The 23833-nt window shown below is 39.1% G+C and overlaps 2 protein-coding genes across 2 annotated transcripts in view; one reads left to right on the forward strand and one right to left on the reverse strand.

Annotated features, from left to right (window-relative positions):
- The first annotated feature begins 1016 nt into the window (after nucleotides 1-1016).
- On the forward strand, nucleotides 1017-2392 carry LOC122662983. The gene is made up of 2 exons (XM_043858689.1): nucleotides 1017-1114; nucleotides 1738-2392. Exons 1-2 carry the CDS (start codon nucleotides 1017-1019, stop codon nucleotides 2390-2392), a joined length of 753 nt encoding a protein of 250 aa, XP_043714624.1.
- Nucleotides 2393-3686: 1294 nt separating this feature from the next.
- Nucleotides 3687-23833, reverse strand: part of LOC122662984 — a 76686-nt gene continuing 56539 nt past the window's right edge. Inside the window, exons 5-6 of the mRNA XM_043858690.1 lie at nucleotides 9108-9155; nucleotides 3687-3980 (exon numbers count right to left, since the gene is read on the reverse strand). Coding sequence (XP_043714625.1) covers nucleotides 3909-3980; nucleotides 9108-9155 — 120 coding nt within the window. The 3' untranslated portion in view covers nucleotides 3687-3908. The remainder of the gene's footprint in view (nucleotides 3981-9107; nucleotides 9156-23833) is intronic.

Genomic DNA, 23833 nt, shown 5'->3' on the forward strand with positions numbered 1-23833 from the left:
GAAGTTATGCTGCTAAAACTTGGTTTCAGTCATATTTGGGTGGACAGGGTTATGACTTGCATCCGGACAGTGTCATATAATCTTCTAGTTAATGGTTGCATCAAAAGGGGGAATTACTCCAACTCGAGGAATTAGGCAAGGTGACCCAATTTCACCTGCAATTTTTATCCTCTGCTCTCAGGCCCTCTCTTCGGTAATTAATCACGCTGAAGAGTTGGGTAGATTCCATGGAATCAAAGTTCGCCACAGGGGACCTCCCATTACTCACCTTCTCTTTGTCGATGATTGTTTGCTGTTTTCCCAGGTAAAGCTCCAGGAAATCACATCTCTCAAAGATTGCCTTGACTTATATTGTAAGGCTACTGGCCAATCCATTAATCTACAAAAGTCCAACCTCACATTCAGTCCAAATACCCATGAGAGATTTAAGAGATGGTTTTCCCGTGTTCTCAAGATACCATATGGTGATGGGCCATCAAAATATTTGGGATTGCCAATGGAGTTTGGAATCTCAAAAAATAATCTCTTTCAAGATGTAAAGGAGAAAACCCTAAATAAGCTTCAAGGATGGAAGAAAAATTTGCTCTCACATGCTGGAAAGGAAGTCCTCCTCAAAGCAGGGATCTCTCCTATGTCAAACTATGCAGGGTCCCATTTCAAACTCCCTGCTTCACACCATGATTCCATTAGAAAAGCAGCCTGAAATTTCTATTGGGGAGATTCGGAGAAAGAGTCCAAAATCCATTGGATTTTGTGGTCAAGGTTGTGTCGCCCAAAGAACCATGGGGGATTGGGTTTTAAAGACTCAAGGATACAAAACCAAGCACTCTTGGCAAAGGCGCCATGGCGTCTATGGTCCTCCCCTGATTCTTTTTGGGCTCGATTTATAAAATCTATTTATTTCCCTAATACTGATTTTCTAAATGCAAGAGTGGGTAATAAACCATCATGGGGCTGGCGAAGTTTGATAGAAGGGAGAAACACCTTGTTGGCATGGCTGATCTGGAGCATTAGAGATGGTACTAGGGTTGACATTTGGAGTGATAGAAGGGTTCCATCTCTACCTCACTACAAGATCACACACCTACGGCCACCAGGGTGTTTATTGTCAAAGGTATCCGAGTTAATTGATCCAATCCCTAGAACTTGGAGAACATATTTATTAAATCAATATTTTCAACCTTCAGAAATTGCTGCAATCTCTAAAATTAAGCTTAGTCTCTTTCCAAGAGAAGGTAAGCAAATTTGGGGAGCTTCAAGGAATGGTGTTTTTACTGTCAAGTCGGCTTACTATCTTTTGGTGTCTATCAATGAGGAAAGGGCGACCTTGGGTCCTTCCACTTCTCATTTACATCAATAGGATCAAATTCCTACTAGTGTTTAGAACCGGATTTGGTCTCTACAAACGCTACCAAAGATTAAATCATTCATGTTGAGAGCTTGTAACGATGGTTTAGCATCGGGTGAAGGCCTTTCTTCTCACCATGTTCCAATAGCTCCCACTTGTCATAGATGTGGGGTGGCTAAATAATCTATAGATCATCTCCTATTCGAATGTCCTTTCGCCCAAGCAGTTTGGTACGGGAGTCCTCTATCCTATATTCCTCCATCGGATAGAATTCCAAAATTGGCGGAGTGGTTGAATAGTTGGGATCTATTGATACGCCAATATAAGAAGGTTGCTCGAGAATCTCTCTCCCGTGCTTCTTTTATATGCTGGTATTTGTGGCATGCTAGAAATGACAGAGTATTCAAAACAAAGGATTGGAGTCCAATTGAGGTTATCTCTACAGCTGAAAGAGCATTTCTTGAGTTCCAGTCAGTTATTACCTCTTCAAACCCTTCTCAAACCAATTCGGGTGCCATTTCAAGTAATGAAAATGATCGGTGGAATGCCCCACCATTGGGTTTTATAAAGGTGAATTGTGATGCTACAAAGCCTCAAGGAGATACTGTTGGCGGACTGGGAATTATTTTTAGGGATCACAATGGGTGTCCTCTAAAGGCACTCTCTCTTTCCCAGGTGTTATCCTTTGCAATCCAAGGAGAAGCTCTAGCCATTAGAGAAGCACTAATGCAAGCTCGTGAATTAGGAATCACAAATCTCCTTGTTGAATCAGACAACAAGGAGATTATTAGCTTTATTGAAGATCCGAATCGTGTTCCGCCGCTTGATGTTGCAGTTGTTGTTGAAGATGTTCGTGAGCTATGTTCTACTTTTGTATCTGTTTCTTTTCTTTTTGTTCCAAGGGCTATGAATGTAATTGCAGATGCCCTGGTAAGGAAGGCCCTGTCTATCATGTGTATGACAGATTGGCCAATTACCACTCCGTGGCTTGATGATCTTTGTTTATCTGAAGCCACTGGCTGTACACATGATTCTCATCAATAAATCTTCATCGTACCAAAAAACAAAAAATTCTCCAATTCCTTTGCCCACGTTGTGGATCCTTTGTAGAATCTAGTGATCACATTTTTCTCCACTGTTCTTTTCCACGGCCAATTTGGTTTGGTTGTAGCCTCTCCTTAAATATCCCAAATATTGATGACTACCCTATGCACCGTTGGATCCATGATTGAAAAGATTTCCTTTTGCATGGCAAGAGTTTCTATAAGGAATCATCATCCCTATGTGCTTTCATATGTTGGTACTCATGGATTGCCCGGAATGACTTACTTTTTGGCCGGCGTCGATGGACTCCAATGGAGGTTATCAGGGCAATGCAAAAGGCTAGGAAAGAGTTCTTGGGAGCATCATCATTTACTTCACCCCTCTAAGATCCCAAGCAACAAAGGCTTCATCGACATGAGACCCCCCTTCTATTTATTCTTTTAAGTTGAATTGTTATGCCTCTGATAAGAAGCAAGGAGGTTTAGGTTTTCTCACAGGCCTCTGAATCGTTGCAGTCTCTGAACCATTCCACATGGAATATTCTTCTTAATGAAACTTTGGCAATTAGGCAAGGTGACTTATTTTAAGTGTTGTTGTTTTCTTTTTATTCCAAGAGTTAGTCATGCTATTGCTAATGCTCTTGCAAGGAGGGCCTTGTCCTTAACGAGGTCAATTTTGAATAAATTGACTTCATCTATGATTAATGCAAACAAATTTTAATTGGCCATTCACTACCCGCAAATTCCTTCTTCTTTGTTGTAGTTGGTGTTAATTGAGTCGTGTATTGTTGAGTGTGGATCTGGCTCTTCACAAGACCTTGTTGTAATGACTACCATAAGATAACCAATATGCATTCACTACCTATCCCCCTCCCCTTCCACCCCAAACAAAAAAGCTTACACTAGTCACCACACTATTCACATATTTTAACCCATGTCCACATATTTAGACTTCGTTCATAAGTTGGGGGAAAATAAAATCAAAATAATCCTTCATTGAATTTAGAGGTACAATTAGTGCACAAACAACTAAGAGAGTTCAATCTCACACACTGCTAGACAAGGCAGAAAGCGTGATAAGCCGATATCCAGTGACACTGAAAATTTGGGTTCGGACAAAAAAAAAACCCCATTTCTTGATTATTTCCCCCCCTTTTTTTTTTTTTTTTCTTTTGTTGGGGGGAGGGTGCCAAGTCTTAACAATTCAGATGCAAAATTGGGGAGGGAATTACATGAAAACACATTAAGTGTCCCGGGGGGGGGGGGCCCAGGTCAGGAATTGATAATTACAGTGCTTGTACTGTAATTGACTGGTCATTTCGTTACAACATCGGTTGACTCTTGGTCATACAAAATTGTGAAAGTTGTATGAATGTGATTTAACACATCATAGAGGGGGAAAAAGAATGGCTCAATAATAAGGAATCTGAAGCCTATTTGACCAATGTACATAATACATGACAAGGTAAGATGTATACAAACATAAATAATAAAGTCATTACCATCAAAATCTAACACTATACTTTCTTGTCCTCTTCATTCACACTGTGACTCAGTTTCCGCTTTTTAGCAGCCAATCGTGGCCTCAACTACAAGGATTTAAAACAAAAAATTTATAAGGACAAGGACAACCATGATAATAATCCTGAAGCTTAGACAAACAACAAAAAAATAAATCAGAAAGGCAGGAAACCATGAAAGAATGGCAAGATATATTAGTAACTGGGGTAATCAGAAACACAACAATCTGTCACAAATAATCAAAGATGAAACTATAGTTTCCAGTGACAAGAGAATCAACCCAAACCAACTATTCTTTCCAAAGGATAAGGTGTAACCCCTTTTAGAGATTAATCATGTGCTTCCAACCCAAAGAATTCTCTCCCCAACCAGAAGAATTGGAGTGCGAATAGTCAGTCAGGAAAACCTATCCAGTCGCAAAATCCATAGTGAAATGTCCTCTTCTGCACCCTCATGTCTATGTCATACAAAAACTTGACAGCAGATATAATCGCCATGAAAAGAAATTGACAGCACACATAGCAGTGCAGGTATACTTCACCTATATATCAACTAATGGCAGCCACCTAACAGGACTCATGCCAAACTCTGTTCCTACACATACATAAATGTCCTGGTGTTTTAAGCTAGCATATAATTGTTATAACCAAGGATGAAAAATGGTAAGGCCCACCTTGCCTGTTCAGTTGCAGTCAAATAACTCACCTTAGAATACAATGCTGTACAACCCTTCTCAAAGTGATTGGAAAAAGTGTTGCTGCCTGATTGACAGGCTACAAATGACATGAAGCCAGCTATCTGTAAATCTTCTGGATTTCAGGCAGTAGAATGATATATCATAGACGATTAATTTGTTGGAGAAGAGGCAATTCATTTCACACGAGTGGCTGATAATTTAGTTAAACTCATTTGAAAACCAGAATTGAAGTGAAGGGGAAAATCCAGATTTAGAAGATATTCAATATGTAACAATTAACAACTCAGATGGTAATGAAATTCTGGTCAGATGTCATTTTAATGGTCCAGAATAACTCCTCAATATGATTGAAATCAGCTGATCAGATCTGGAGTTATGCACTATTCGTATTGATAATAGGACTCTAGAGATAGGGTTTCAGCACAACAGATAAATCACAAAGATCCAATTTGATACTCAACAAAGAGCATAATAATGATCATATTGTAGATTTAATAAGTGAACATAAATCTGAAATAACAAATAGACTCTGATCTTCAAAAGAAGTAGAATGAAGAATCCCACTTGAAGTAGGACTCTAAGAAGTTATCACCAAACTCAAATTTTGAAACCTTAGAATGGTTTAGACTGCGGTCTAATGCCAAATCTGAAATTTGATTTAAGAATTGAGCTGTAAATAATGAGAAACAGAAATTTCCATCAACTAGAACATGAAAAATAGCTGAACAGAAAACCAGAAATTACTAACCTGAATCAAGGATAGCTAGACTAGAAGAATGCAGGAATAGAAGAAAAATATGAATCAACTATCCCACCCGGAACTAGGCTCCCATCAGCCACACTTAACATCTCACCAAGGGTGGTTGCATTCCACAACAGAGAATTCTGAATCCCATAGAAAATAGAGGCAGCAAAAGCTGATTTTATTCAATAGAAAAATCATATAGAGCTCTATGGCTTTTACATCAGTATATAGAAACTAAACGTGTACTTACAATAGGAAAGGAAAGTGTACTTGAAATAGGATAGAAAAAAATAAGAAACTCTATCCATAATAGGAATAAATGACCCTTATAACTAAAAATCTATTTTAACTAATTAGAATAGGTCTCTGACATCATTAAAGCTTTTTCTAATGTAGGAATAAGAGTTCTATCCACACATGAATATCAAATCCTTAACAACCAAGGAAATAACAATTACTTAATGAAATAAAACACTAAACTAACCAAATAAAATAAATCCCATACACCTACCTCTTACCCATAGTTTAGGCCCATTAAAGTGGCCTATTACAAAGAAAACCCATTGGACTAAAGGCCCAACTCATATATAACCCAACCCAAGGCTTATTTTATAAAAAATAAGCCAATTTATGTAACTTATCTGCATCAATTCTCCCCGGTCCAAAGACCTCAAGTTTCGTAGAGTCGAGGAATCAACTTCAAGTGATGTAGTGTTCTGCAATCACCGCTGTTCTTCCTCTAATCATGATGGAGCTCATAGAGCCAGGAATGTAATCTTCAAGTAGTGGAGCTGTCATGTCAAAGAAACGAATCGGTAACAACTCCATCTCTTCAAGAACAGTATATTAGATCTTAACCGGTTTCTTGTGGAATGTTCTCAAGTTTGTCCTCTCTTTTGGCCTCATCTTCCACCACTAGTTCAACCTCATCCTCTTTGACCTCTTCTAGACAGTCCTCCAGGGTAGGCTCTAAGAAAGGAAAGTCTTCCACCTTGCAAAGAGTTCGATCTTCACCTCGAGTCACTAACTCTTCTACAGTCAATGAGGGAACTGGATCTTTCCTTTGTCAATTCAGTCAAAGGAAGTTTTTCCTCAATGACATGTTCCTTTTCTTTAACTGTGCTCTCTTAACTTCCTTTGGAGGTGCAAATTTAAGATCAGCCTGTCCTTCAACGTTATTGGTGTCATACTTTCAAGTTCCAACACCCTCCAACTTGTGAACTGAACTTTATATACGACTGCTTCAAGTTCTCTTCAGCTTTCGATGCCTCTTGGTGGTAATCTTGTTGAAGGGAGAGATTTCTTAGGATATGCTCCGGTAGGTACTTGTTCTTCAACTCGTGCTTCATCCCTTCTCAAGTCCTAGTCTCACGTCTTCTAACTCTGAGCCTCTCTTCATGGATTCTCCACCATTCTTTAGCATAACCAGTCAATCATAAATGAATAAATCTAAGCTTCCTCTCCTCTTTCAAGCTTGTAAAACATTAAAATATTTTTCTACAGAAGCTAACCAATCAAGTAATTGCCATGGGTTCATCTCTCCATAAAAGTAAGAAAATTCATGCTTCACCTTCTTTATTGTATTGAAAGTCCTCCTGTAGTGGGTGTTGTTTTCAGATATACTCCCTCTTTGAACTCCCATGGTAGTATACGTAGTTGAACCAATAGGTGACTCTATCAACTCCATGATTTCAAAAAACATTTACATGTATGGTATGGATTAGAATCCTCATGTTGTTGTTCCATAACAGCAAGTCTGTCAGATAACTTTTGTATACTTTCAGCCATTCGACTGAGGGATTCCATTAGGGTGGCCTTGTCAGGAGGCCCTGGCTCACTGATCATCATGGCTTTGATACCAATTGATGGGGTTTCTAGAAGCCTAGGGGATTAAGTTCAGAAACTCATGTAAAAACCAAAATCGCAATTACGGGGAAAATACAAGATTTAAAATAAATTCAATAAGTAACAATCAACAACTCATATGTGAAAGAAATTCTGGTCGGATGTCACTTTAATGGTCTAGAATAAATCCTTAAAATGTGATTGAAATCAAATGGTCAGATCTAGAGTTATGGAATAATCTATTGACAATAGGACTCTAGAGTTAGGATTTCAACACAAATAGTGAAATCAGACTCTTAAAGGTCCAATTTGATAGCCAACAAAAGAGCAGAATAAAGATTAGATATTAGATTTATAAATCTGAAATAGCAAACAGAATCTGATCTTCAAAACAAGTAGAATGAAGAATCCCATGAAGTAGGACTCTAAGAAATCAACACCAAAATCAAATTTTGAAACCGTAGGATGGTTTAGAATGAGGTCTGATGTCCAAATCTGAAGTTTGATTTGAGAATTGAGATGTAAACAATGAGAAACAGAAATTTCCAGCAATTAACATGAAAAATAACTGAACAAAAACCAGAAATTACTAACCTAAATCAATGATAGCTAGACGAGAATGGAGGAATAGAAGAAAGACATGAACCAAGCACCCCACCTGGAACTAGGCTACTATCCCATCAGCCAACCTAAGCATCTCACGAAGGGTGGTTGCATCCCACAACAGAGCATTCTAAATCCCACAAAGCATAGAGGTTGCAAAAGCCAATTTTATTCAATAGCAATCATATGGAGCTCTATGGCTTTTACATCAATATAGAAAACTAGAAATCTACTTACAATAGGAAAGGAAAATGTACTTGAAATAGAAAACTCTATCCATAATAGGAATAGATGTACCTTATAACTAAAACTCTATTTTAACCAGTTAGAATAGGTGTTCCACATGATTAAAACTATATGATATATAGGATTTAGGAACAAGAGTTCTACTCATACATGACTGTATCCAATCCTTAATAACCAAGGAAATAACAATTACTTAATGAAACAGAACAACTCATACTAATCTAATAAAGTAAAACCCGTATACCTACCTCCTAAAAATAATTTTGGCCTATTTACCAAAAAAAACAATAATTTAGGCCCATTAAAGTTGGCTATTACAATAAAAACCCATTGGACTTTAGGCTCAGAAGTTTTATTCCTCTATAGTACAGCTTTAAATATTACCCTTTACTATTTATAAATCATAACAATAATGCTGCTACTCCATCATCTGGAATTTTCCTTATGCTCATAATCTTTTTAAACATTTTAGTTACCTAAATTATTCCACTAATTCCTATGCTATTCCACACCTCTACTAGAATACCATCTGGACCTACTGCTTTACATATTTTCACCTTCTTTAAAGATTCATTTATTCAAAAAAACTTTAAAAAAGATTGAATCCCACAAAATTGCTACAACTAGGTGCCCATGAAACCAAAATTGCCTGGATCCAAGTCATCAGATCAAGATTACATACACATATCCAATACAATTTTTTTTTCTCTTTAATAGAAACAGCCTCTCCGCATAGCGGGGTTAAGGCTGCATACATGTGCCCCTCCCAGACTCTGCAGTAGTAGGAGCCTCGTGCACAGGGATGCTCTATCTTTGTAACAGAAATATTTTATTAAAGAATGAGAAAAGAAATAGAGGACAAACCCACCCCCAAACCCCAGAAGGAAAAAAAAAGGCCCAAACAAAACACAAAGCCCACACCTACCCATCTGATAGCAAACACCAAACCTCCAGAACTAATAAAATCCAACCACAAATTCCAATCCACAAAACAGTAACATATTGTGCATATTGCAAACCTCACTAGTAAGATCATATCAAGGAAGTAATTGGGCATACCATTTCTATATATTTGAGATGCATTAGAACTTGATCAGTATCCAGCTCCTGAGGTGAAAAAAGAATGAAAAGATATCGCATCAAAAAAAGAATGCAAGAACTAAACATGCAGCACAATTGTTTATGTACAAACCCCAAAGGCCACACCACAAGCGGGGAGGTGGCCAAGCACATTTTGGGAAACTTTTGGCTACAATGACTAAGAAAGAAGTAAAATCAATGAACTTGAGAAGAGTTAAAGCTATTTGTGTTGCCATACCATGCTTTTCTGAGCAGAAAATGTAAATAAATAGGAGCAAGGTTGTCAAAGCATCGCCTAGGCATCCTGGCCACTTTTTTGGTGGGTGCCTTGTTGGTGTCACCTAGTTTTTTACCTCGCTCGACAGTGGTTTGAGTCTGACAGTAGTCACTTTGTGTAAAAAGTGCTAAAGGTTAGGACCACCTCCAGTCCACCATACCCACGACCTTGCAAAAGCAGGCCTAATACCAGGTTATGATCCATTTTAGTCACTAGACCTATTTTGGTTTTATAGGGTTTCAAAATATTTACATGGACTAAATACTTATAGATAGGTCAACAATTGATTGTATTTATGAATACATTCCTTTGCATTTGTTAGACTTCTATAGCTTCAACTGGAATGGTGTATGGACCATGGATGTCTAAGATGTTCTACTGTTCAGATTGGAAACTACCAGTAACTGTTCGGCTCTTCCAGGTTGAATTACTGTGGAAAGGACTACACAAGCATAAAATGGAGGTGGTCAGATCCAAAAAGGATTCTGAAACAATGCAGACCTGCAAGTGTAATCAGTAGAGAAGAAGAGGGGAGAAGATGGAGAGGGAGAAGAGAAAAGAAGATGAAGAAGAGAGATCGATTGGGAGAGCAAGGGAACCTCCCTCACGATTCTAATTAATTGAATCGTGAGGAGAGGCAATATTATTTATAATGACTTAACCAAGTTATAAGGGTAAATACCCAAACTGCCCTTAGTACAGGAAATACACTAGAAATATAACTAAGATATAAATTAGACCAAAACACCCACAGACTACTAATTCTAATCGACATTCTTAACACTCCCCCTCAAGCTGGAGGGTAGACATCACCAAGAACTAGCTTGGAACAACCATCCAAGAACTGAGGTCGAAACAAGGCCTTCGTAAACATATCTCCAAGCTGAAACTGTGAACGACCAAAAGGAATGACAATGAGCTTCTTCTGAACAGCATCTTGAACAAAATGACAATCAACTTCAATGTGTTTGGTCCGTTCATGAAAAACAGGGTTGTTGGCAATGTAAATAGTAGCTTGGTTGTCACAGTACATCTCCATGGGCTGATCACTGGAATAACCAAGCTCAATAAGGAACGAACAAATCCACATCAACTCTGCAGCAGTATGTGCCATGGCTCTGTATTCAGCCTCAGCACTAGAACGAGCTATAGTCATCTGTTTCTTGCTCTTCCAAGTAACCAAATTTCCTCCAAAGAAGGTACAATAACCCGTGATCGATCTTCTATCGCCTTCGGAACCAGCCCAATCGGCATCAGAGAACCCAACCACGTTGGTATGACCATTGGCGACAATACACTAATCCCTTACTAGGAGCACTTTTGAGGTATCTTAGAATGCGACAAGTAGCATCCCAATGTATTTGCTTAGGGTTCTGCATGAACTGACTAACAACCCCTACGGCAAAGGAGATATCAGGACGAGTAACTGTGAGATAAATAAGTTTACCGACCAGACGTCGATACTGATGTATGTCACCAAACTTGACGTGGGGATCCATAGGAGTATCAATAGGTTTACAACCTAACATTCCTGTCTCATCAAGTAAATCAAGGACATACTTTCTTTGGACAGGCTAGGACCTCGAGAGCAGCAAACAACCTCAATGCCAAGAAAGTACCTGAGGCTAACTAAGTCTTTGATCAAGAAATTATCATGTAAATAAGTCTTCACCTGTGCAATTCCAAAAACATCATTACTAGTAACAATAATGTCATCGACATAGACTGCAAGAATGACCATGTTAAACCCCTGACGTCTAACAAAGATGGAGTGATCAGAATAGCACTGAGAAAACCCATAACCAGCCACAACATTGTTGAATTTGTCAAACCATGCATGGGAAGACTGTTTCAGTCCATAAATTGCCTTATGAAGGCGACAAACCAGGACACTATCCTCCCTCTGAGCAACATACCCAGGAGGTTGCTCCATATATATCTACTCCTGGAGATCACCATATAAGAAGGCGTTCTTCACATCCATCTGAAATAGAGGCCAATCAAGATTGACTGCCAAGGAAAGTATGATACGAATAGAATTCAAACACGCAACAGGAGAGGTCTCAAAATAATCGACCCCATAGGTCTGTGTAAACCCTTTCACAACCAAATGGGCCTTGGGCCGTTCCACAGTCCCATCTGGATTGTACTTAACTGTATACACCCAACGACACTAAACAAGATCTTTACCAAGTGGTAGATCCACTAATGGCTAAGTCATACGAGAGATCAAGGCATCCATCTCCACATCCATAGCATGTTTCCACCCCGGGTGAGACAAGGCAAGTGTATAAGAAGTGGGAACAAAGGTAAGAGTATAATGTAGTAACAAAAGCATGATAAGAAGTTGGGAGATGAGCAACAGAAACATAATTTGCCAACGCGTAATGGGATGGGAGATGAGCAACAAAAACATAATTTGCCAACGTGTAAAGGGAACTATTTTGAGTGTAAGTACGGGTACCTTTGCTCAAAGCAATAGGACGGTCATCAACATCTAAAGGGGGATCCGCAGGAAAGAACTCAGTTGGTGGTGGTAGAGGGGCAGTAGCAATATTTTGAGGTAGCATCAGCGGCGGCGGCTGCTACTGTTGGGTATGGCAGTGATCGACCTGCAAAGGATTGGCAACTAACGGGAGAGGAGGAACAGCAGTATCAACCTGACCAACAACACCAGTATCAACAGTAAGATTAACATCACTGGGAGAACCAGGAAAATAAGGAGTATTTTCGAAGAAAGTCACATCAACGGAAACAAATTGTTGGTGAGAAACAAGATCAAAACATTGATACCCCTTCTGGATACGAGAATAACCAAGAAACCGATACTTGATAGCCCTAGGAGACAATTTATCAAGGCCAGGGCGAAGAATATGAACAAAACATTGGCAACCAAAAAAACGAGGAAGAGAGAAAACAGCCCACTCCGGAAAAACAACATTAAAAGGAATTTGATCATTAAGAACCGAGGAAGGCATACGATTAATCAAGAAGCAAACAGTCAACACTGCATCAGCCCAATAGAGTTTAGGAACATTCATATGAAACATCAATGATCTATTAACATCTAACAAATGGCGGTTTTTGCGCTCCGCCACACCGGTGTATAAGAGCAACTAGTTTGATGAAGAATGCAATTGTCAGAACAAAAGGAAAAAATCTCATGTTGAACCATTTCCAGGGCATTATCAATACGTAAAATTTTCAAATGAATACCAAATTGAATACGAATTTCATTATAAAATTGTTTGAAAACAGAAACAAACTCAGATCTATCCTTCAAGAGGTACAGTCATGTCATCCAAGAATGATCATCAATAAAACTGACAAAATAACGAAAACCTAATCAACTCTTAACCCGACATGGACCCCAAATATCTGAATGGACTAACTGAAATAAAGTACTCCTAGACTCTGGACTCAAAGGAAAAACAGTTCGATGATGCTTGCCAAGCTCACAAGCTTCATACTCAATACGGGAGACAGATTTGCAGCTAGGAACCAGATGCCGTAGCTTGGATAAGGAAGGATGTCCTAGCCTATAGTGCCAATGTAATGGAGAAACACCAGAAGAAGCAGCAACAACCGCTGTTGGAGAAGCTGCCAAATCAAAATAATAGAGACCACCCTTCTCATGCCCGCCACCAATCGTCGTCCTCGTTGCAAGATCCTAGAAAACACAATGAGAGGGATGAAAGGTTATAGAGCAATTTAAAGATTTAGTTAACTGACTAATAGACAAAAGATTAAGAGGCAGCCTAGGTACATGAAGAACATTAGTCAAGGAAAGATTAGAGGATAAGGGGATATCCCCATGACCAGTAACAGGAATAAAAGATCTATCGGCAATGGAAATCCAAGATGGAGTAGTAGACTGAGTAAAAGAGGAAAATAAATTAGGCATACCAGTAATATGAGAAGATGCACCGGAGTCAATGACCCACGAAGAGGATGAAGAGGCGAAACATGCAGTAGTACCTGAGTGGGCAAGAGTAGCTGTAGGAGTAGAAGATGATGCCTCCAGTTGTTGAACTCGTTGTAACAGTTGAGAAACTAGATCACTAGAAGTACTACCACCATCAGTAGGAGACCCATGATTAGTGTTAGAAGGATGCACAGAATCAACCGCTTCATCAGAACTACGACATTGGCAAACTGCTCTCGAGCCCATTGTGGTTCGCCATGTTTCAACCAGCATTTTTCAACAGTCTGGTTAGGACGACCACAATGAGAACACCATCAAGAACTACCATCATTAGAAGATGAACCAGCAGGGTTCGAACAAGCCCCTCGACCACCAGAACCAGCCCCACGGCCACGACCAGCTCCAGAACCACGGCCACCTCGAGAAGAGGTACCACCACCACAACTACGCCCTCCAGTAGAAGTAAAAAGGACAGAATTATCCTTAGAGACAGGAGCTGCATCAGACTTAACGGTGGAAGGAGAAACAACCCTCTGTATGCGACAGTAAGCTTCATTCATAGACGGGATCTTCTCACCAGTCAATAATTGGCTTTTGACTGATTGAAGATCAGAATCTAACCCAGAGAGGAACTTAGCAACAAGAAATTCAAAACATTAAGCCTTAATCACAGCAACATCAGTAGATATAGGCTTGTACACATTGAGTTCCTTCCACATGCCCTTCAAAGAGCTATGGTATTCGCCAAGCGATTTTCCTTCTTGCTTGAAGGAGCAAAACTTTTCATATAAATCATAAATCCATGAGAGGTTAGTGTCTTGAGAATAGCTCTCCTTGAGTTCTTCCCAAACACCCTTGGCAGTTTTATGAAACATCACGTTTGAGGCTATGGAGGGCTCCATGCTATTCCAAAGCCAGCAGAGGACGGTTGCGTTCTCAACCTTCCAATCTTCATAGTTATCTTCAGTAGAGGCTGGAGAAGTCATAATAAGGAAAGACATCTTCCAGCGAGCAGTAACATATACCTCAAAGGCTTGAGACCATAGTTGTCAAGGCGCCGCCTTGGCGTCCAGGCGGAAATCCAGGTACAAAGCGAGCCTACGCTTAACAAGACTCGTGAATGGCGGCCGACTTGACCATCTAGGCGTTGCCAAGGCGGTTAAAACGACGCCTTGGGACGCCATGAGGGCAATGCGGACGCCAATATGGAGTGTGTATTTGTTTTTTATTTTTTTCATGCAATTTATATATTATTCTTTTTGTTTAATTGGTATTGGTTGGTGTATAATTATCTCAAGTACGCTGCTACATGGGATAAATAGCCTTTACAACTAAAAATCTAAAATCCCTAAATTCCTAAAGGTCCAAACGAAAATCTGTAAAAGGCTTTTAGCCTTTAACTTCTTCTCTAAGAAATTAAAAGTAAAACCCTCGACTCCTCTACGCAAGAGGTTGTGTGACACTGCAACCTTCCTCCTTCCTTTCTGGCTCCGACAACGGCAACTCGACTCAAGCGAAGGCAAAGTTTCCTCCTACCTCTCGAGTCCTCTGCGCAAAAGTCGAAGCTTCCTCCTCCTCCTACCTTTACGGCAAGGTAAGTCTCTACTCCCTATGCTTCTTCTCTGTAATGGTAACTTCTAATCTTCTCTCTTTTTTTTTTTTTGCTTGGTAACTTCTATGGTTCTATGATGCTTCTTCTCTGTAGTCTGTAACGGTAACTTCTTGTCTCTTTTTTTTTTGGCTTCATTGCTTTGCAACTTCTATAGTTCTACTTATATGCTTCTTCTTCTCTGTAGAGTAACGGTAAGTTCTTCTCTGTTTTTTTTTTTTTTTTGTTTGATAACTTCTATCGATGCTTCTTCTCTGTAGTCTGTAACGGTAAGTCGGTAACTCTCCTTTTTTTTTTTGCTTGGTAACTTCTTTACTTCTTCTGCTGCTTCTTCTCTAGCATGTAATGCCTGCTGCTGCTGCTTTTTTTTTTTTTTTTTTTAAAGTCTGTAACTATAACTTCTAAGCTTCTTCTGGTTCTTCTATGTTGCTTTTTTCTTTTTTGGCTTGGTAACATGGTTAACTACTGCCTGCTGCTTCTCTGTAACGCACTAACATCCTACTGCTGCTGCTGCCGCTTCTTCTCTGTTTTGTTTTTTTATTGGTTGACTGCTGCTTCTTCTTCTTCTTCTTGTTCTCTGTAGTACTAACAACTACAGCAATTGCTCAAGAGATTTGGTTCTGCTACTTCTTCTCTGCTGCTTTTTTTTTTTTGGCTTGGTAATGGTATTATAGACTTATAGTAACTTGGTAAACTGCTGCCTGCTGCTTCTCTGTAATGCTCTAAGCCTCTAACTGCTGCTGCGTCCTCTCTGTTTTTTTTATTGGTTAACTGCTTACTGCTGTTTCTTCTTCTTCTCTGTTGTACTAATTACTAACAGTCTAACACTTGCTGCTGCTTCTTCTTCTCTGTTTTGATGTTCTCTTTGTAATGGAGAATACCTGAATCACTAAAACAGATTAGTCAGATACTAGAAATCTAGACTATTAGATGCTGATGTAGCTTCCCTGCTTCTCTATTTTTTTTTTGTCCCCTTTGCAATGACATGATGTGATGATGAATTGATGTTAGAGCAATGGATGTTGATGCTGCCGCTGCTTTTTTTTTCTTTGCAACATTTTTTTCTTTGAAAGTATGAATCAGAGATTCAGATTTCAGAATCATGATGATGATTGATGAATCAAAATCATGATTTCCTTTTTTTTTCTTACCCTTCTTGCTTCTATGTTTTTCCTTTTCCTTTTTTTGTAGTTACTTTTATCCCTTGGCAGTTGGCACATTGCAAACCTGCAAAGTATTGAATACTGATTCATTACACAATGGATAGCAACGGCGAGGGTGGTAATGTTGGCGTTGCTAGTAGTGGGGCTGATAATGGCAGTACTGCGGGGTATGATCCATTCAAAGACCCAAAGAGGAAGGCCAAATCAAATGACCCAGGGTGGAAGTATGGGTATTGGCCTGACCTTACAGACAAAAATCTTGTCAAATGCAATCTGTGCAAAAAAGATCTGAGAGGTGGGATTAAAAGGATAAAGCAACATTTGGTGGGTGGCTATGAAGATGTTGCGAAGTGCACCAAGACAACTACAACAATTGCTCAAGAGATGAATGAAGCTTTAATGCGCAATAGAAAGAAGAAGGGAGCAGATATATTGGATGATGATGATGATCATGAGGGAGGAGGAGGAGAAGAGACATCTCTACAGGTTGAGCAGATATAGTCTCAATCTGGTCCTAGTAGTGGTAGGTCTCAATCTTCTTCCAAAGTGATTCCAAGCTCTGGTACAGCTGCAAAGAGAAAGAGGAATGTCATAGTTCAGCCCCAAGTAAGGGGTCCCATGGATGCTCATGTGAGACGGACACCTGAACAAGTGGTTGGCTGATAGGAGGCTTAAAGGCCGTAACCAAACTACAATAGAGAACCGGATGAGATCAGCTGAAGAGAAAAAGAGAGTTGATAATCATATTGTGGATTGGCTTTATGAGTGTGGGATTCTTTAATGCACTAAAGTCAAGAAGCTTTGAAGTGATGATTGAATCCGTTGCACAATATGGGTCAGGATATAGGCCCCCTACTTATCATGAAGCGAGGGTGCCTTTGTTAAAGTCAGCAAAGGAGAGAACTGCAAAGATGAAAAAGACCTATGAAGGGTATTGGAAGTAGTTTGGATGTACACTCATGTCTGATGGGTGGACAGATAAGAAGGGAAGACATTTGATCAACTTCCTTGTCAACTTTCCGGAGGGGACTTATTTTATGGGTTCTGTTGATGCATCAAGTTATGTACAAGATGCAAATACCTTGTTTCAATTACTTGATAGCAAGGTAGAAGAAATTGGGGAAGAATATGTTGTGCAAGTTGTTACAGATAATGCTGCCAATTATAAAGCAGCTGGTGCATTGTTGATGGAGAAGAGGACAAGGCTCTATTAGACTCCTTGTGCAGCCCACTGCATTGATCTTATGTTGGAAGATATTGGTAACTTAACGGCATACAAGAAGGTGATAGTGAAGGCTATGAAAATAACAACATTCATCTACAGACACACACGCCTTCTAGATGCCATGAGAGCTAAAAACAAATGGGAGAAATCTTGTGAGGGCTGCTGTAACAAGATTTGCAACTTCATTTCTAACACTTCAGAGCTTATTGAGGCATAAGGATGACTTGAGGCATTTATTTATTTCTGATGATTGGAAGCATTCTAATTTGGCAAAGACAGAGGCAGGAAAGAAAGTGGCTGAAATGGTCTTTGCTATTACATTTTGGAATGGTGTGGAAGACTGTATCAGAGCATCAAAACCACTTATTGTTGTTTTGAGGATTGTAGATGCTGATGAGAAGCCTACCTTGCCTGAAGTCTATGTTGCCATGGAAGAGGCTAAAAAGATGATTAAGAAAAATTTGGGGGATAAAGAGAGGTTGTAGAAGAAAGTCATAAATATTGTTAATAGGCGATGGGAGTGTCAGATGGAGCGCCCATTGTATGCTGCTGCATTGTTTCTTAATCCTGGGAAGTTTTTCAGTATTTAGAAGCTGAGGATTATCAAATGAGACAAACTTTACAAACGGCTTTTAATCAAGTCACCTCAAGATTAGTACCTGATCCATCTTTACAAGACAAGATATTACATCAGGCTGGTGAATATAGAAATGCTCGAGGTCTTTTTTCGAGCAATATGGCCATTAGACAACGGACAACTATGAATCCTAGTAAGTAGCTAATTGCCTAATTATTTTATATTATTTAGATATTTTGTTTGTAGTTTGTACCTACTTTGTATGATATATTAATCCAATTTTTTTTTATTATATTTATACTTTATAGTTCTTTGGTGGGATACATATGGAGGTGATGCTTTTAAGCTTTCAAGGATTGCACGGCGTTTATTGGGCCTTTGTTGTACCTCTTCTGGTTGTGAGTGCAACTGGAGCACATTTGATTTTGTAAGTATTTTGTGATTACATTTATTTTTTTTATTTTTAGACTTTTAATTTTGTTATTAGTTTATAGAAGAATGACTTGGGATCCTCTATTGAATTCAGATTCACACCAAGAAGAGAAATAGACTAGAACATGAACGTTTGAATGATCTAGTCTATGTTCAATATAATCGCCGCCTTCAAGAAAGGTTTCGACAAACGCGTGAGGAGAATAGAAATTATGATCCCCTATTGCTTGATGAGTTAGATGGACTAGTGAGTGGATGGTTAGCCAACCAATGGATGATTTAGTCCATCCCCAGGATGATCTCACATGGGGCGTGCGATAGAGCAATGGGGGCATCTACATCATTTGAAGGCCAAAACCGAGCAAGGAGAGCTCAACCATCAACCTCTGGAGCAATCAACTCTTACGCACATCGTAATCGAGGGATAGCCCAGACGGCTATTGTTGAAGATGATTCAGGATCAGATGGAGATATGGTAGAAGAGGAAGATGTGAATGACGACGAGGATGTCATAGATAATTTTGGAGAAAGGGCGCGTGGTTCCATGGAACAACAACAAGAAGATCATGATCATCTACCAGCTGCTAATTTACTTGATGATGATTTTGATTAAATCATTTGACATATGTATTTGGATATTATGGATATTTTGAGTCTTTGACATTGAGACTTAACTTGACTCTTGAAGTCTTGAGTATTTGAGTATTTGACTGCTTAAACTAGGATATTTGAGTCGTTCATATTCTTCATTTCTTCGTCTTATTTCCTTTTTCCACCCTTCATTTGATTTATTTCTTCTTTCTTCTCTATTAATTGTTTTTAACAATTAGCATGCTTACTTGCATTGTTAATTTTCAGGATTGATACATGGAGTCATGGACAACATGAAGTCATGAACATCCTGATTCTCGAGTCTTGAGTCTTGACAGTTGACATCTCTTCAATTTTTTCATTTTCTTGGTAGCATCCTGGTTAAGGTATGCTATGCAACTATGTCTTTTATGAAATGATGATAATAACACATTTTTTATCTAGGACTTAGTGATTATCGCTATGTCTTTTAGTTTTTTAATTAATTTATGATGTTTGATTATTTTGAATTTTTATGTGTCATGTATGATTTTTCATTTTGATGACTTGAGGTGGCTTAAATTTAATTTTTAATGATATAAGGTATGATACTATGATGCATCATGCCATCATGTATTGACTATTGAGTGTTTGGGGGGAGGGGAGGGAGAAAACTAACACTAGACCGCCTTTACCGCTTAAGCTCCGCTTAGGCAGCCGCTCTACCGCCTAAGCGCTTAGACAGGCCTCCACCGCCTTGGACCGCCATGCCGCCGGACAACTATGCTTGAGACCAAAGAAGATAGTTCGAAGCACCATTCAACTTGATGGTAGTAATCTGAACATTAAAGTTATCTGTAGGAGGTTTAGAATCAGCCATGATAACCAAATAGATAATATCTTGAAGCTTGGACAGATGCAGCGAACAAATAGAACAAGCCAAGCCAAATTGATTTCAGCTAAAAACCCAAAATAGGGCAAAAAAAAAAAAAAAACAGAGAATCCAATAACCCTGAGAGCAGCAGTCAAAAAGGAGACCAATTTATGGCCAAACAATCACTAAACAGCAGGGAATAAAACCCTAGACCAGCAGCCAATGAAGAGAAAATAAACTCCCAGGAGAGAGAAAATCGATTTTCACAGGGTTTTTGGAAAATCGATCTTAGATGGGGGTAGAGAGCACTTCAACCATCAAACTTTGCAGGCAGCCAAACTTTAGCATAGCAGGGAACCCTAGTCCTTCATCATAATACGACTAGGGTTCAGGCAATATAAGGCAGCATATGGTTGTTGTGGACCACGATAAGAGCGAACAAAGGGAATCCTTCAGAACCGCAGGAGAGGGGCAGATCGTGGATCAGAATTGCTGCTGTGATACCATGAAACAATGCAGACCTGCAAGTGTAATCAGTAGAGAAGAAGAGGGGAGAAGATGGAGAGGGAGAAGAGAAGAAGAAGATGATGAAGAGAGATCGATTGGGAGAGCAAGGGAACCTCCCTCACAATTCTAATTAATTGAATCGTGAGGAGAGGCAATATTATTTATAATGACTTAACCAAGTTACAAGGGTAAATACCCAAACTGCCCTTAGTACAGGAAATACACTAGAAATATAACTAAGATATAAATCAGACCAAAACACCCCCAGACTACTAATTCTAATAGACACTCTTAACAGGTTCCTACATGCACCCATTTTTACCAACTTCAGACCTGAAGATCAGAACCACTTTAATTCGTCTAGGTCCATGTAGAGTAACAGGTTTTGACTGGAAATGTCAAAAGTTTATGCATGTGGCATGTATAAAAACCAACGACCAAACTTAAATATATCCAGAACCAACCCAGATAAAATCCACCATTAGGATCCTTCAGTTTGAGCAGATATGGATCCACCATCATGCATCAAAGATGGATCTGCATTGATCCAACTCACACATTTTATTTCCCAAACTACAAAGATGCGTGGAAGGTCATGAAACACTAATGAACGAGAATTGAATGAAATAAGATCCTTTGAGAAGTTTGAATAGCTTAGTGTAGCAATTTGAGGAGGTTTGTACTCTGGATTGCTTGGCTTAGCAACTCCAAGAAGTTTTCCCTTGGTTTCCCTCAAAGAATGTTTGGCTTTAATTATGATCACAATATTTCCAGTCATCATCACTCTCATTGCATACTCAGAGACAATTCTACAGTGTCACATAAAGAGCTTCTAGTTTTTTACCAAGCCATAGTTGTCAAGGAGTTGCCTAGGTGTCGTCCAGGCACTTGACATAATGTTGGATGAGTTAACAGCTCTGTTTTTCTTCAAAAGGCATACGCCTTGCCACCATGGTATAAAATCTCACGAAATATCGGCGATATATCGCCATATTTCGTGAATCTCGATATGTCCGAGATACGAAACACTTCCGAAACATAAAAATACAATATCTCGTCGATATATCGTGATATATTGTAAAAGTGACAAATAGTGTCACATTAAGAGCCTTATAATTCCATATTTCGCAGCTCTTGGTCGATATTTCACCGAGAGCTGCTGAAATTCAAATTTTCTCTCTTCTTCCTCCCTTCCAAGCCTCATCCAAGCATTGTTGAAGCTCCTTGTCGCCGGGAAGACGTCGGAGGGTCATCTAAGCTCATCATCCAAGCCTATTTTCATTATTTAAGGTAAATTCTATTTCTCTAAAACTATTTTTTTTTAAAAATTTTATACAAATGTTGTTGGATGTTGATGATATTAAGATATGTTAGACACCGGAGGCCGATCTACACCTCACGGTGTCAAATTTTTTCCCATATGTATTTTTTTATTTTTTTCTGGTTTTAAAAATTCATTTTCCTACAACTAAAATAGGAAATAATTAGGGTAATATGACTTAGATGGTAATGAATTAAATATATGTTAGACACCAATGGCCGATCTACGGCTTCACATAAGTCGGATTTATTTTTCTGCTCTTAAATAATTCTTTTAATTTTCGAAAATTAAGAAAAATATATAAAAATTAAAAACCAGAAATAAATACAGAAAAATATGAGTTTTAAGTTTAAAAATAATGAAAAATATGAAAGTTATTTCTATATGTTTTGAGATGCATTACATGTATATTATGTTTACTAATTTTTGGTTTTGTTGTGCTAGGTCAATACTTATATTAACATTATATATAAAAATTGGTTTTAATTATGTGAAAATATAAGGGTTAGGGGAAAATATTAAATAACTATACAAGTGTATTAGTAATCTAAAAGTGTCAATTGAAGTGCATCTACATTAAGTTTTTTAATTATTTGTGTTACTTACATTGCAAGAAACAAGTATCATTATGGCGGATCGTGATAGACAACGTGCAGGAAGGGCAAGCAAAAGGTGGGGGGAAAGTAGTCAACAAAGGGGGCGGAGGGAACAAAGAGAACAGAGGAACAAGAGAGACCAGCCAGCCAAAGATAGGGTGACATTGCATGGTTACATGGTACTCCCATTGATGGGGATAAGAGAAAATCTATATGTAACTATTGTCACATGCAATTTATGGGAGGTGGGTCCGAGACTTAAACAACATCTCGATGGAGGATCTAAAGATGTTGTAGGTTGTCATATGGTCTCTACCAGTAGCAGGGAGATTGGTGATAGTTTGAGGGGAAGAAAGAAGAGGAAGGCCGACAAGCAAAGGATAAGAGAACAACTTGAGGATACAGTGAGGAGTTCGATGGGAGGAGGAAGACGATACAATGATGATGATGATGATGATGATGATGATGACATTGCAGCACTGATGACATACAAACAGCAGAGGAGGCTAGGGATTTTAGGCGGATTGTTTCAAGGAGCAGAGTAAGTTTTCAAGATGATCAGCAGAGACAAAGAGTAGGGGGTAGTGGAGGAGCCGGCGTCGGAGGTCCTAGAACTTTGAATCTTTTAAAAGATCACAAAGTGTGAAGGCAACCCCAACACCTCTCCCAGCATCAGCACCACCATCAACATCGATCCTAAATTGCATAAGAAGAAAGGAAGCAACAACCCGTAATCAAAGGAGCATGCAAGGGGATGAAGGGATTGGTTAAAGAATCAATAGCTAAGTGGATGTTATACCATACCATCCTAACAAACATCTGCACAAGGCCCCCATTATGATACCATGATAGGTACCATTCAGCAGGCCGGCCCAGATTCAAGGGCCCCACCCCATATGAGGTAATGAATGTTTATCTACCTCAACAAAAGAGTGAGATTGATGAGTACATTAGTGAGATGAGGAATATGTGGGAGACATATGGGGTGACTATAATGGCAGATGGATGGACTGGGCCTACAAGAAAGTCCATCATCAATTTCATGGTTTATTGTGATGGGAGGATAGTGCTCCTCAATCTGTGGATGCATCCAAAGAGATAAAGGATGCAAAATATATTTGATTGTTAAAGGAAGTAGTGGAAAAAGATGTGGGTAGTGAGAATGTTGTCAGTTAACGAACAATGGAAGTAACTTCAAGTCGACGGTGAGAAGATGATGAACAATAGTAAGTACCGGCTCTTCTCGACTCCTGTGCAGCCCATTGCATTGACTTAATGCTAAAAGATATGGGAAAGTTAAAGTTGGTGAAGATCGTGATTGAAAGTGCAAGACAAGTCACCAACTTTGTATACAACCACTCTTTTTGCACTCAATCTATTGAGGGAAAAATGTGGGGGTGACTTGGTTAGGCCTCGGCATCACAAGATTTGCCACCAACTACATTGCTCTCAAAAGCATTGAGACAAAGAAGGTCGGCGAGAAGCATGTTTGCTTTCGAGGATGGTGTTTGAATGGAAGGGTTCCAAGACGCAAATGGGAGGGAAGCACAAACAACGATGTCATCCGAGGACTTTGGACCAAACTAAGCAAAGTGGTGAAAGTTTTAGAGCCAGAGTTAAAGTTCTACA

Source organism: Telopea speciosissima, chromosome 5, assembly GCF_018873765.1.
Source record: "Telopea speciosissima isolate NSW1024214 ecotype Mountain lineage chromosome 5, Tspe_v1, whole genome shotgun sequence".
NCBI classification, from domain to species: Eukaryota; Viridiplantae; Streptophyta; class Magnoliopsida; order Proteales; family Proteaceae; genus Telopea; species Telopea speciosissima.